The 15,512-nt window shown below is 44.8% G+C and overlaps 1 protein-coding gene across 6 annotated transcripts in view; it reads left to right on the top strand.

The window, feature by feature from the left end:
- LOC115150117 (receptor-type tyrosine-protein phosphatase mu) overlaps positions 1–15,512 on the top strand; it is a 303,522-nt gene that overhangs the window by 155,003 nt on the left and 133,007 nt on the right. For all 6 annotated transcript variants that reach the window (XM_029693071.1, XM_029693087.1, XM_029693079.1 and 3 more), the window contains 4 exons: positions 4,517–4,825; positions 10,487–10,596; positions 13,758–13,959; positions 14,428–14,530. In XM_029693071.1, the coding sequence (XP_029548931.1) occupies positions 4,517–4,825; positions 10,487–10,596; positions 13,758–13,959; positions 14,428–14,530 (724 nt within the window). The remainder of the gene's footprint in view (positions 1–4,516; positions 4,826–10,486; positions 10,597–13,757; positions 13,960–14,427; positions 14,531–15,512) is intronic.

Genomic DNA, 15,512 nt, shown 5'->3' on the forward strand with positions numbered 1-15,512 from the left:
TCAAACGCCAAAATGTTCTGTCTCCTTAGCTATCATACTCTAATTCCACTAACTTTCTCACACTCTCACTCACACTCTCACTCACACTCTCACTCACACTCTCACTCTCACTCACACTCACACTCTCACTCACACTCTCACTCACACTCTCACACACACTCTCACACACACTCTCACTCACACTCTCACTCACACTCTCACTCACACTCTCACACACACTCACACTCACACTCACTCTCACTCACTCTCACTCACTCTCACTCACTCTCACACTCACTCACTCTCACTCACTCACTCTCACTCTCTCTCTCTCTCTCTCTCTCTCTCACTCACACAGAGACTTAGCCTTTGTGGTAAAGCTTTTCCCACCCTCTTGTCTTTACATTCCTGGGTTGGAATGGCTCTGGGTGGAGGCCAGCCATAGTCCTCTTTATCCTTATAGCACTTTCCTCTTACAGTATATCACCTTCACACGTTTCTACAACACAGCAGCCTGTGTTTAACCAAATTAACAGAGGTTCTCTGCTAGCTTATGTCTGTGTTCTTGGAAAATAATCCACTGATCCTCCTTGTACCCCCCTTTTTGTTTAGGTGAATTGGCACAACTAAATGGTACCCTAGTCATAGACTGTTCTCTCTGCTACCGCACGGCAAGCAGTATGGATCGCCAAGTCTAGGTCCAAAAGGCTTCTTAACAGCTTCTACACCCTAGCCATAATACTCCTGAACAGCTAATCAAAGGGCTACCCAGACCCCTCTTTTACGCTGCTGCTACTCTCTGTTTATAATCTATGCATAGTCACTTTAACTCTACCTACATGTACATCTTACCTCGACTAACCGGTGCCCCCGCACATTGACTCTTTACCGGTACCCCTGTATATAGCCTCGCTATTGTTATTTTACTGCTGCTGTTTAATTATTTGTTATTTTCTACTTAACTATTTTTAGCTTAACACTTTTTTCCTTAACATCTTAAAGCATTGTTGGTTTAGAGCTTGTAAGTAAGCATTTCACTGTACACCTGTTGTATTCGGGGCATGTGACAAATACAATTTGATTTGATTTACCCAAGAAAGTGATGGTAACTGAACTAAATTACAATTTCCCCATAGCACTCACGTCTGTCATCATGAGAGGCTAGTTAAGGATCATATCACCTCCACCTTACCCAACACCCTAGACTCACTGCAGTTTGCATACCGCCCCAATAGATCCACGAATGACACAATCGCCATCGTACTGCACACTGCCCTGTCCTGTCTGGACAAGAGGAATACCTATGTAAGAATGCTGTTCCATGACTAGAGCTCAGCCTTCGAGACCATAGTACCCTCTAAGCTCTGGGCCCTGGGTCTGAACCCTGCCCTGTGCAACTTTGTCCTGGACTTCCTGAATGGCCACTACGAGGTGGTGAAGCTAGGCAACAACGCCTCCACTACGCTGATCCTCAACACAATGGTGCGTGCTCAGGCCCCCTCCTGTACTCCCTGTTCCCTGATGGCCATGCACATGTCCACTACCAACAACGACGCCCTGGTAGAGGTGAGGGCCCTGGCGGAGTGGTGCCAGGAAAGTAACGTCCCCTTCAAGGTCAACAAAACACAGGAGCTGATTGTGGACTTCAGGAGACAGCAGAGGGAGCACACACCCATTCACATTGACACGGCTGCAGTGGAGAAGGTGAAAAGCTTCAAGTTCCTCATCACTGACATTCTGGAATTGTCCGTCTACACAGACAGTGTGGTGACGGAGGTGCAACAGCGCCTCTTCAACCTGAAGAAATTTGGCTTGGCCCCGAAGACCCTCACAAACGTCTACAGATGCACCATTGAGAACATCCTGTAGGGCTGTATCACCGCCTGGTACGGCAACCACATCGCCTGCAACCGCAAGGCTCTCCAGAGGGTGGCGCAGTTTGCTCATCGCATCACCGGGAGCACACTGCCTGCCCTCCCGCACATCTACAGCCCCCGGTGTCACAGGAAGGCCAGGAAGATCAAGGAACTCAGCCACCTGAGCCATGGCCTGTTCACCCTGCTACCATCTAGACGGCAAGGTGCATCAAAGCTGGGACCGAGAGGCTGATAGAAACTGTTTATCTCGAGGCCGTCAGACTGTTAAAAAGTCACCACAAGTCCGCCTCCGCCCAGTACCCTGCTCTGAACTTTAGTCACTAGCCGGCTGCCACCCGGTACTCAACCCTGCACCTTAGAGACTGCTGCCCTATATACATAGTCATGGAACACTAGTCATTATAATGTTTGCATACTGTTTTACCCACTTCATATGTATTTACTGTATTCTAGTCAAGGCCTAGCCTATTTAACTATTGCTGTACTTATACTATTCTATCCTACATATTCTGCAGATATACTACATATTCTATCCATAATGTCTATACGTCCCATCATATACATATCTATTTATATTCCGTACTAATATTCATACATTTCTTAATTCCATTCGTTTATTTTTTTATAGTCGGATGTATTGTTAGATGTTACTGAACTGTTGGAGCTAGGAATATAAGCATTTCACTACACCCGCAATAACTTCTGCTAAACATGTGTATGCGACCAATACATTTTAATTTGATACTGTAAAAGTGAGTGTAAAAATAGTGAGTCTAAGCATTTAGATATCCTTTAATCCATCTATTTTGTATGATTTATCTCTGATGCTTCTACAGTAGTTGGCTGCACTGTTGGATTCAGCTAGATTTACAAGTAGATGACTTCAGAAACCTTTCTGGAAGTGCGGAATGTTCCGATTTTGAGTGATTTTTAATGTCATAAATGTAAGGAGTGCGAGTGACTGGTGTGTCAGAATCTGATTTCTAACTGTTAAATGCCTTCACAAGAGCTTTATTACGAGACTAATTAAAATGTGCTCTGTTGCCCCCTTGTTTTAATTTCGACTCCCTCGTGCTCAGAATAGAAATATAGATAAACAAAATGGACTCTATACTTACATACATGGATATTCCTATAAACCTGTCCATGAGCTGCATGTTTTCTCAAGATGTCCTCTCAACATCAGCAGAAAGTGGGAACAAAGTGGAAAATGTTAAACCACTGGCCATCCTTTTCTGTCAATGTTGCTCTGGCATTAAACTTCCCAGGTTTTTTTTATCTCTGACCTAATCTTTGTGAACATGGAGAGGATTAGAAAAGTGCAGTCAAATGGGTTTGCCCCCCCCCCCCCCTAATTTTTTTCCATCCAGCTTGAATTGGAGCTTGGTCTCCTCATCAGTTTATCCAGGCTAACCAAATTGCCTATCTTGTTGCTCCCCTGGTGGGAAAGCAGCATAGCCAATGTAATTCTAACTAGTGTGAGAGCCCTAAATTGATGCCGGGTTGGAAATGGATCCTATTACAGTGCTGTGTGTCTGCCCCTTCCTCATGTGGGAGAGAGTAGAGCAGGAGGCATGGCTGTCTTAATAGACCTGATGGGAAGAAAGCCTAGGGTGGCTGTCTGGACAGAAGGGGTACCACAAGGATCAGTGTTGGGACTGTTGGTCAATGTCTTCAACAGATGATCAGTTCTATATAACTCTCAAACGTATATATTAGTAGTAGAAAGGAAACACAGACTCTTTGTTTAAGTTTTTTTAAATTCTCCTTTAGTAATACAATTGTAGGCAGAAGTTGGTACAGAGTTCAGTATATGATGGCTCTCCCCAGGTTCTGCAAAATGTCTAAGACATCCTGTAACTTATATAGCCTCCCCCGGACAGCAGCAACCATATTGTCAGCAATTAAAAGCTCAGAAGTGGGTTTGACCAAAAATGTCATCACAATTATAGGGTCATAACAAGGTGAACGAGTCTAAGCATCTTCTGACAGGTGACTGTTTTCATCAGACCTGCGGCAGCCTTGTGTTCTCAGACAACCAGTCGTATTCTCAGAACCTCAGACAGCCACGGTGGGGCCCAGACAGGAGGAGTATGAGCGTAGGCGGTTTCCGCCTTCTGATAGTGTCTGAAGGGCACAACACTCAAAACAGGTGTTAACACACACACACATAACACAATTTATTAACCCTTAAAAAAGGTATGAGGCCTTGGTTTAACCCCTTCAGGACCATTACCATTCCCTGTCAGAGTGGGGGTACCACAAAGATCAGTATTGGGACCATTCCCTGTAAGAGTGGGGGTAACACAAAGATCAGTTTTGGGATCATTACTATTCCCAGTCAGAGTGAGGGTATCTCAAGGATCAGCCCTAGGCCCATTACTGTTCCCAGTCAGACCCAGGAGGCAGAGCCACAGCAGGGGGAAAATATGGGTAGGTAGGGGGATTGGGATGTTGCAACTGTTTGAAGGACTCAGGATTTAGTTTTTGATGCTTGCCAACATTCTTTGTCTTTAGATATCAAAAAGCTATATTGAAGGGGAAGAAAAAAACATCTTATTTTTGGAAAATCTTTGAATATATGAAATTATATCAATGCTTTTATACGTTAGTGTTAATGTTATCTTTATGATAGACACATTTTCTCCCCCTCGCTACAGACCCCATGCATGGCCCCCAAAGACTGGAGGTGGTGGACATCAAATCCAAGCAGATCACAGTGCGCTGGGAGCCCTTCGGCTACAACGTGACCCGCTGCCACAGCTACAACCTGACTGTCAAGTACCGCTACCAGGCTGGCGACAAGGAGGAGACCCGCGAGGAGGTGTGCTACGACACCCTGAGCCTGGCGCCGCAGCACACCATCCGGAACCTGTCACCCTACACCAACGTCAGCGTCAAGCTGGTGCTGAGGAACCCCGAAGGCATCAAGGAGAGCATGGACGTGGACGTGCTGACCGACGAGGATGGTAAGTGGGGGAGGTTCTGTTCTAGAATAGCATATTAATCGGATGAACCAATGGATTTGTAATCTAGATAGTATGCTAATATGGATATTGGAACATAGCTCTAGTCAGTAAGCTTGGGCAGTATACCGTATATACTGTATACCGGGGTATTTGGAAATAGCCACATTTTGGGGTGGCAGGTAGCCTAGTGGTTAGAGCGTTGGGCCAGTAACCGAAAGGTTGATAGATTAAATCACCGAGCTGACAAGGTAAAAATCTGTCGTTCTGCCCCTGAACAAGGCAGTTAACACACTGTTACTAGGCCATCATTGTAAATAAGTATTTGTTCTTAACTGTCTTGCCTAGTTAATAAATAATAAAATAAAATAAATAGCCACAGGATGGTTTTACAATACCGTCAACTATTTCTTTGAAGTTTTAAACTAAATTGTAATATTTGTAGCTACTTTTTAAGTACATACATGCAGTCAGCTTGTGCAATAGGTTAGGCGATAAAGCAGATTGCGTTCTTCATTTCATCTGTCACATTATTTTACATTATGAAGTTTACCATAGTTTCCCAAAACGGTTGTGCCAGTCACGTGTTTGTTTGTAAATAGCACAACTTGAAAAAGACAGCTGTGTATTGACACGGGTCACATTTTGTATAAAAAATTAAGTCATTTTCTTTCTTCAATAGAGTAATCAGGAGGCCTCCCGAGTGGTGCAGCGGTCTAAGGCACCGCATCGCAGTGTTGCGGCGTCACTACAGGCTGGGGTTCGATCCCGGTCATTACTGGCCGTGACCGGGAGTCCTATAGGGCGGTGCACAATTGGCCCAGCGTTATTTGAGTTAGGGGAGGGTTTGGCCGCAGGGGCTTAACTTGGCTCATCGCACTCTAGTGACTCCTTGTGGGGGGCCGGGGACCTGCAGGCTGACAGCGGTTGTCAGTTGAACGGTGTTTCCTCCGACATTGGTGCGGCTGGCTTACGGGTTAATCGAGTGGGTGTTAAGAAGCGCGGTTTTGAGGGTCATTTTTCGGAGGACGCATGACTTGACATTCGCCTCTCCCAAGCCCGTTGGGGAGTTGTAGAGATGAGACAAGATCGTAGTCATGAAGTTGGGGAGAAATTAGGGGTAAAAAAAAATATATTTCAAAATATATGAAAATATAGTGATCAGGGACATGATCAGGGTGTACTTGACAGAAAATACATTAGTCCAACACTCTCTGCAGAAAATAGCTTAACCTCGTCCCACCTACTCAACAGCCAGTTGAATCCCGTGGCGCGTTATTCAAATACCTTAGAAATGCTATTACTTCAATTTCTCAAACATATGACTATTTTACAGCATTTTAAAGACAAGACTCTCATTAATCTAACCACACTGTCCGATTTCAAAAAGGCTTTACAACGAAAGCAAAACATTAGATTATGTCAGCAGAGTACCCAGCCAGAAATAATCAGACACCCATTTTTCAAGCTAGCATATAATGTCACATAAACCCAAACCACAGCTAAATGCAGCACTAACCTTTGATGATCTTCATCAGATGACAATCTTAGGACATTATGTTATACAATACATGCATGTCTGTTCAATCAAGTTCATATTTATATCAAAAACCAGCTTTTTACATTAGCAGGTGACTAGCATGTGACTAGCATTCCCACCGAACACTTCCGGTGAATTTACTAAATTACTCACGATAAACGTTCACAAAAAAACATAACAATTATTTTAAGAATTATAAATACAGAACTCCTCTATGCACTCGATATGTCCGATTTTAAAATAGCTTTTCGGTGAAAGCACATTTTGCAATATTCTAAGTAGATAGCCCGGCATCACAGGGCTAGCTATTTAGACACCCAGCAAGTTTAGCACTCACCAAAGTCAGATTTACTATAAGAAAAATGTTATTACCTTTGCTGTCTTCGTCAGAATGCACTCCCAGGACTTCTACTTCAATAGCAAATGTTGGTTTGGTCCCAAATAATCCATTGTTATATCCAAATAGCGGCGTTTTGTTCGTGCGTTCAAGACACTATCCGAAAGGGTAAATAAGGGTTACGAGCACGACGCATTTCGTGACAAAAAAATTCTAAATATTCCATTACTGTACTTCGAAGCATGTCAACCGCTGTTTAAAATACATTTTTATGCCATTTTTCTCGTAAAAAAGCGATAATATTCCGACCGGGAAATCGTTTTTTATTACAAAGAGAGTGAAAGTAAAAGCATGCTATCCCCTCATGCACGAGCCTCAGTCTGATGGCCCTCTGATAGAGCACTTGCCAAACGCGCTAGTGTGTTTCAGCCTGGGCCTTGAATTAAGTCATTCAGCTTTTTCCCGGGTTCTGAGAGCCTATGGGAGCCGTAGGAAGTGTCACGTCATGCCAGAGATCCCCTGTTTTTGTTAGAGATGATCAAGGAGGGCAAGAAATGGTCAGACAGGCCACTTCCTGTAAGGAATCTTCTCAGATTTTGGCCTGCCAAATGAGTTCTGTTATACTCACAGACACCATTCAAACAGTTTTAGAAACTTTAGGGTGTTTTCTATCAAAAGCCAATAATTATATGCATATTCTAGTTACTGGGCAGGAGTAGTAACCAGATTAAATCGGGTACGTTTTTTATCCGGCCGTGCTGGATACTGCCCCTTAGCCCCAACAGGTTAATTTTCATCAGATGACAACAGAAGTGCAACTTGATTTGGCTGGCAGCCACACAAGTAAATTAGCTTACAATGATAAAGCAAGCTCTTTTTTGCAAAAGCGATGCATGGCCATCATATTTCTAATGTTTATCATAGAAAGAATGTAGCGAGCTACATTGCCTCATGCTTTGCCTAAATTGTATCTTGAATTTTACCAGAGAAAAGTAGGTTGGCCACACTTACAATGCTCTGACTGGTACTTTCCATGTTGATAGAATACCCGTTCGTGAATTCTCATCCGAGTGGAAAAGTGCAACTGAAGCACAAAATGTGTCTGATGTCAAGCAGAAATTACAATAAGAAGCATTTTAGATCTGCATTTACAAAATGCAGCAAGATATTTGTTATGCGTTTTATATATATTTTTTCAGCATAAAAAATTATGAATTCTGCGTAAATGCGACCCCAAAATTGAACTTGCTAGTTATCTAAGTTACTGAATTAACCCCTGTGTGGCCTCGACATCCAGCGAAAAATCATATCCCTATTAGCATAACAAAATGTAATAATTTTTTTTAGATACACCTCTCCTGAATCGAACCACGTTGTCCGATTTCAAAAAGGCTTTACAGCAAAAGCAAAACATTAGATTATGTTAGAGGAGTATATCGTAAAAGTAGCCACATAGCCATTTTCCAACCAACCACATGCATCACAAATAACCAAAAAACAGCTAAATGCAGCACTAACCTTTTACAAACTTCATCAGATGACACACCTAGGACATCATGTTACACAATGCATGCATTCTTTTGTTCGATAAAGTTCATATTTATATATAAAAACAGCATTTTACATCGGCACGTAACGTTGACTAACTATTTTCCCTCAAATGCATCCAGTGAAACAGTGCTACAATTTACTAAATTACTATTCGAAAACATTTTTAAAATGTAATATTGTCATTCTAAGATTTATAGATGAATATCTCTTGAAAGCACCTGTAATGCCAGATTTAAAAATAACTTTATTGAGTAATCACACTTTGCGATAAAAGGGGATGCGATACTCAGAACAATAGGCTAGCAATAGCAATAGGCTAGCCATCTTGGAACAATCGCATATCAAATCTAGTCTTGTATACTATTGTCAATAATCCCTTACCTTTGATTATCTTCATCCTTAGGCACTTCCAGGAATCCCAGGTCCACAACAAATGTATTTTCGTTCGAAAAAGTTAATCCTTTATGTTCCATTAGCTTGTTGTTGTTAGCGCGTTCTGAAGGCTGAACCAAAAGTTCCGACGTGCGCGGGGCTACTCTTTCAACAAAATGCATTTTTTTCTTATTTAGGTTCGTTCAAACATGTCAAACGTTGTATAACATAAATCTGTAGGGCCTTTTTCAACGAGAGCTCCAATAAGATTCGAGGGGGACGATTGCATTGGATGAGTTATCTGTATGGATGCCACTGCTATCTTTTGATATCCTTGCGTCTCGGCCCATCTGCTCCTCCTCCATCTTCTCAGAGCAAAGCAGGCAGGCCCGTTGCCTTTGCAACTCCAGTCTCCACACAGACGCAACGTGTATACATGCTGCTTCAGAGCCAATACTGTTCTTCCTTCAGACAAGTATAAAATAACTGATGTCGGCAAAATATGGAGGGAAAGTGGGAGCAAAACAAATGAAATTATTATTAATGAAATTGTACTCTTAATCCAGTACAAGCTAATGTATAGGATGTATAATAGAAGAGACACAATTCACAAATTCTACAGCCTTAAGTGTAAAACTAATAGTGACTCAATAATCCATGCTTTCGGGGAATGCTATAAAGTCTGGAAGTTGTGGGTGGAACTAGAAAGTTGGCTGTCAGAAGTATTACAATATAAACTTACTTTTAATCCGTCTGTCTGCATATTTCAAGACATGGCATATAGTGAGACACCCAATGGGCTGGATGATTCTCTTCTCATCATGCATCTTTGGAAATCAATCAATCCGCCATCATTAACCCAATGGAAAAATCAAATGATTTATTAATTAAATGGTGAAAATGTATGGGCTATGGAGAGAAACAAAGTGCACTTTCGGGCCATGTAGTGGAAAGTAATACGGTCACTGGAGATGAGTGTGTGCGATAGTGGGTCTGGCAGGTGTGATGTCGTTGTTTTGTATGATGTTGTCGTTTGCATGTGTATGTTTTGTATTGTTTATAAAATATTATATGTACAGATATTTTTTAAATGAAATAGAATTGACCTCAACTCTGCCCTGCCAAAACGTCCAACATTCAGCTTTTCAACTCTACAAGGCCATCATTGGGGCCTAACAGAGAACATGAAAGCATGAGGGCACGTGTTTCAATAAGGACCAGATACGGTAGTTATTTGAAAGCACTTACGTCACCCTCTTTTGCTACATCCACCTACTTCTGCGTGTTTCCTTTTAATTGGTTTCTTCAAAGGCCATTTGTAAATTACAATCTCACACCGCTATTCAAAGTGATATCAAACGTTCAAAGGATCTCAATTGAATTTATCTTCCTGATAACAAGTAGAACTTTTCCACATAGGTATAGTATGTGATTTAAGTTGAACAGCCTTATTTATTTATTTGCTAGAAACATGAAACCTTTGTCCCTCTTATGGGTAAGGAAATGGAAAGGCGCGCTTTCCTTTCATTGAACTGTTTTGCCAGCGAGTTGTACATGTAGCGGGTCTTGACCCTAATGCTAGTTGGTTTTCCTTCCGATGTAATTTACAATGTGAGCACCCAGCACTCTGTGTACCTCCCAGCCACGCTGTAAACCATGATGTTTTCTCAGAACTTTTAGGAGGTCATTGAAGAAGTTGAAAGAGACAATGGCAAACATCCAGTTTGACTAAATGTACCGTACTGTTTCAGGACCTCACTGGGGTCAGGGAGAACGAATAGAACTGCACGACCATGACCCCCCGCCCCCCACAATTTTTGATAGTCACTCTATTTAATTCCCCCCTATTCCCTGTCCACCTTAGTGCCTGGTGCTGTGCCACTCCAGTCCATCCAGGGGAGCACCTACGAGGAGAAGATCGCCCTGCGATGGCGCGAGCCCGTCCAGACCTATGGGATCATTAAGCAGTATGAGGTAAAATCATCTGGGCAAACTGCCGAGCCCAGCCGCCTATCTGGGCCCACCTTTCTGTCTTTCTTCCTCTCCCTTTTTCTCTCTCTCCCTCTTCACTCCAACTCACATCCATCTGGTCTGGCAGGAGCCGGGCGGCTTCCATTATCAAATAAATCCAACCTAATAACCTTAAGGTCTGTTAACACAATCTATTACCCACTGAACCCCCTCCGACAGCATGCCCAACCCCAGCCTAGCCCAACCCCAGCCTAGCCTAGCCCAACCCCAGCCTAGCCTAGCCCAACCCCAGCCTTGCCCAACCCCAGCCCAGCCTTGCCCAACCCCAGCCTTGCCCAACCCCAGCCTTGCCCAACCCCAGCCTTGCCCAACCCCAGCCTTGCCCAACCCCAGCCTTGCCCAACCCCAGCCTTGCCCAACCCCAGCCTTGCCCAACCCCAGCCTAGCCTTGCCCAACCCCAGCCTAGCCTAGCCCAACCCCAGCCTAGCCTAGCCCAACCCCAGCCTTGCCCAACCCCAGCCTTGCCCAACCCCAGCCTTGCCCAACCCCAGCCTTGCCCAACCCCAGCCTTGCCCAACCCCAGCCTTGCCCAACCCCAGCCTTGCCCAACCCCAGCCTAGCCCAACCCCAGCCATGCCCAACCCAATCCCAGCCATGCCCAACCCCAGCCATGCCCAACCCCAGCCTAGCCTTGCCCAACCCTAGCCTTGCCCAACCCTAGCCTTGCCCAACCCCAGCCTAGCCTAGCCCAACCCCAGCCTAGCCTAGCCCAACCCCAGCCTAGCCCAACCCCAGCCTAGCCCAACCCCAGCCTAGCCCAACCCCAACCCCAGCCTAGCCCAACCCCAACCCCAGCCTAGCCCAACCCCAACCCCAGCCTTGCCCAACCCCAGCCCAGCCCTGCCCAACCCCAGCCTAGCCTTGCCCAACCCCAGCCTTGCCCAACCCCAGCCTTGCCTTGCCCAACCCCAGCCTTGCCCAACCCCAGCCTTGCCCAACCCCAGCCTTGCCCAACCTAACCCAACCCACCCCCACACCAGCACTCCAGTTGCTCCGTTTCAGCTATTATGAGCCGTCCTCCCCTCAACAGCCTCCACTGGATTGTAGTTAACACTGTTGAAATGCAACTATAGAGTTGATTGTCAGGCTTCTGGCATAGTGATGTAATAGAAACTGGAGGCACACAGTACTTGAGTATGGTTGTCATAGGAGTGTGGGGCATACCTTAGAGTTAGACGGTGGACCATGCTGCACTTAATCTGTCTGACATCATTCAGTATTTATATAAAAGATTGCAGTCTTAAAATACAACAACACTGCGATGTCAAGACAGAAACATCTGGCCCTCTCCAAAGTTTACACAACCTACTTGAAAAGATCATAAAGCTGTGTGGTTTCCTGTTATCCACATCTGTAGATAAAACAGGTGGTGGAGAGCACTGTAGATAAAACAGTTGGTGGAGAGCACTGTAGATAAAACAGGTGGTGGAGAGCACTGTAGATAAAACAGGTGGTGGAGAGCACTGTAGATAAAACAGGTGGTGGAGAGCACTGTAGATAAAACAGGTGGTGGAGAGCACTGTAGATAAAACAGGTGGTGGAGAGCACTGTAGATAAAACAGGTGGTGGAGAGCACTGTAGATAAAACAGGTGGTGGAGAGCACTGTAGATAAAACAGGTGGTGGAGAGCACTGTAGATAAAACAGGTGGTGGAGAGCACTGTAGATAAAACAGGTGGTGGAGAGCACTGTAGATAAAACAGGTGGTGGAGAGCACTGTAGATAAAACAGGTGGTGGAGAGCACTGTAGATAAAACAGGTGGTGGAGAGCACTGTACATGTTTATAGTCTACTCTAGTTCAACATGTTTCTCCTATTGCAGCATTTGCCTTGCGTTTGACGTGTCCTTCAGCTCTCCACACAAAACGACGAAAAAGGTGTTTTATTGCGTTTAGAGCCATTGTGCCAGACCCGAACTCTCCAATTAAGCTGTCAGATATGCACGTAATGAAATTATATTCTGTCATCTCGAGCTAACTCTGGGCTGCGATCCAGTTGAAAGAATGGACAAATCAAAAGTAAATTTTTGTTCTGCCTCATTAGACTCTGATGGACTCAACCCCATTATTACTGTCATTCGCTGGCATTCAGCTCGTCTCATGTGCTCTTCAGCCTTTTGACTCCATCTCTCTCTCTCTCTCCAAAACAGCTTTTTGTTCAGAGTTGAGATCTTTATTGTGATTTCTCTTGGTTGGGAAAACGTAGTGCTGGTTCATTGTTTGGGGCTTTTGTTTGAAGATGCACAGGCTGAATTCAGAGCCGTCCAACCATAGCTGACCCCTCACCCTAATGCAACCCCCTACTCTCCACAAACACACACACACACACACACAAAACAACCCCCCACCCCCACAAAAAAATCTTTGACAGCCGTGTGTGTGTGTGTGTGTGTGTGTGTGTGTGTGTACAATATGTGAAAAGCGATCAACGCTAACTTGAATAGCCTTTTGAAAGGCTCCAGATGCATTCCTCCCTCCCTCCTGATATAGACTAATGGCCCAGCAGAGCCCTGAGCAGCAACATTTCACACCTGATGGATACAAATGGCCGCCACCGCACTCCAACACTCCCCATTGTGCCCCTTAATTGGGAATCAGAACAGAATAATAAAGGAGGCTTTCCATTAGGAGAGACCGAATGATTTATTTAAATGAAGCTTTTCAAGAGCGAGAGAGCTGATAAAGTTATATGAAGGAGAGGAGGAGGAGGAGGAGGAGGGTACACGCGACGCTCCACTGCTCTCCCTTTCAGAAAGAAATCCCTGGGCCTCCATTCTCCTACTCTAGAGGAAGCGGGGGGGATGATTTGAATAAAGCAGGGGGAATGGTTTGAATAAAACAACAGACTTGAATGCTGCTTCTATGGAAAGTTCAGGCCTAGTTTGACTATCAGATGCAAGGCTCTGCATATTACTCTAACTTTGTGCTGCAACTCTTTCATAATAATTTTTTTGTGTATTACAGCTATGATATTCTGGCTAATGGTACACCATAATCCTTAATATACACCAAAACTAACCATAGCGAGCCTGAACCGACTTTTGAAACTTTGATTTAAGCTTGTCCTCTCCAGCCATCTAATCTAGGTTGTGTGTGCATCCTCAGATCTCCTACAAGGCCCTCAGCTCCTTCGACACGGAGTTTGACTTGACCAACCAGAGTGGTAGGGTGTTCAAGTTCAGCAATGAGACATTCCACATGTTTGTGGGTCTCTACCCCGGCTCCACCTACTCATTCACCATCCGGGCCAGCACCGTCAAGGGCTTCGGAACCCCCATCATCACCCAGTTCACCACCAAGATCTCAGGTGACGAGAAACAATGATCAGGATCAACATACAATCTGTACTGTAGTGCCCAAAATCCTCCAGGACATCCTCAGTATTACAGCAGTGTTTGTCTTCCTGGTGTCTGTGTTTATCTACATTTGTGTTGTTATCTGTAGGGCTGTCTGTCTCTGTAGGGCTGTCTGTCTCTGTAGGGCTGTCTGTCTCTGTAGGGATGTCTGTCTCTGTAGGGCTGTCAGTCTGTCTGTCTGTCTCTGTCTGTCGAGTCACCCCATAGAGAGAGAGGACTTTTTTTTTGTATCTGTGACATAATGTGCAGCGCCATTGAGGCTACAACCAATAGGAATCCCCACCCAGTTGACTACTTTGACTACTTTAAAATGGCGGAATCACAGTGGAAGCCTCTCATGCTAAAATGGGTTATATCCATGATGAGTCCTCTATCTATCTGTGAGTCACCCTCTCCTCTGCTCTCCCCTTCTCCCACAGCTCCATTGATGCCAGGCTATGACCAGGAGACTCCCCTGAACCAGACAGACAGCACGGTCACCGTCCTGCTGAAGCCTGCCCAGAGCCGAGGAGCCCCTGTCAGGTAGGCCCATTCACACGTCCACACACACACACACACACAGACGAACACACCAATTTAACACCCTGCCCTCACTCCCGACCCTTTTGTCCTCTCCTCCTCTCGTTCCCACAATGCTGTTCACCCCACAAATTGCCTTCGCTGCCAACCACCGCGGCCTCCCTCTGACCTAATTGATTGTAATTGCCTTGCCAAGACAGTGTTTTTATCCACACTTGTGTTTTTATAGGGGTTTTTACAATGCATCACGTCTTCATGTGGGCATTTGATCTGAGCTAGCAGCACTATATCTTTTGAAGATAAGAACAAAGCTTTTTCTCAGACTCCAAAGACGAGCTCTCTCTCCCTCTCTCGCACTCTCTCTCTCTCGCTCTCTCTCCCCCTATCCCCCTTCCTTCCACTTTTATGTTGCCAGGTACATCTGGAAGCACAGATTGTCGTCAAGGGTGTCTCTCCTTTGATTTGCACACCACTGTAAATAAACAGGACAAATGAGAAATATGCAATATGCTTGCCCAGGAGCACAAATGGCGATTTGAGCCTTTTTAAAAGAAAATTCTCCTTGAAACGAATGGTAGAGAGAGAAATGAATAACAGCGATGGCATGTTCCCACACCCCGGCTATGTTAGCTTTCCCTCATTTGCTGCTAGTGCTGCCGACCAGCTCTCCATGAAACCTACGGCTGTAAATTGTCTGGCACTAAATGTGTGTAAGAGAGAGAGAGAATGTACATGCAGGAGCGTGTACGTACGTGCGCATGTCTGTGCACTGCAGACTGCAGATATTCTGGCAGCTGGGTCTGAAGTTGTCCCACAAACATAGACAGGATATCCTGCTACGGTCATGACTGTGTTGTTGTCAGAGCTCTTTTTTGTTGTTGTTCTTAGTCATGAAGTCCTTGTACTGCATTAAGGTCACAGGTTATCACAAGGCATGCACTGTTTTTTTAATCATTCATACACGCACGCGCACACACACACACAC

Source organism: Salmo trutta, chromosome 2 (genome assembly GCF_901001165.1).
Source record: "Salmo trutta chromosome 2, fSalTru1.1, whole genome shotgun sequence".
Classification (NCBI taxonomy): Eukaryota; Metazoa; Chordata; class Actinopteri; order Salmoniformes; family Salmonidae; genus Salmo; species Salmo trutta.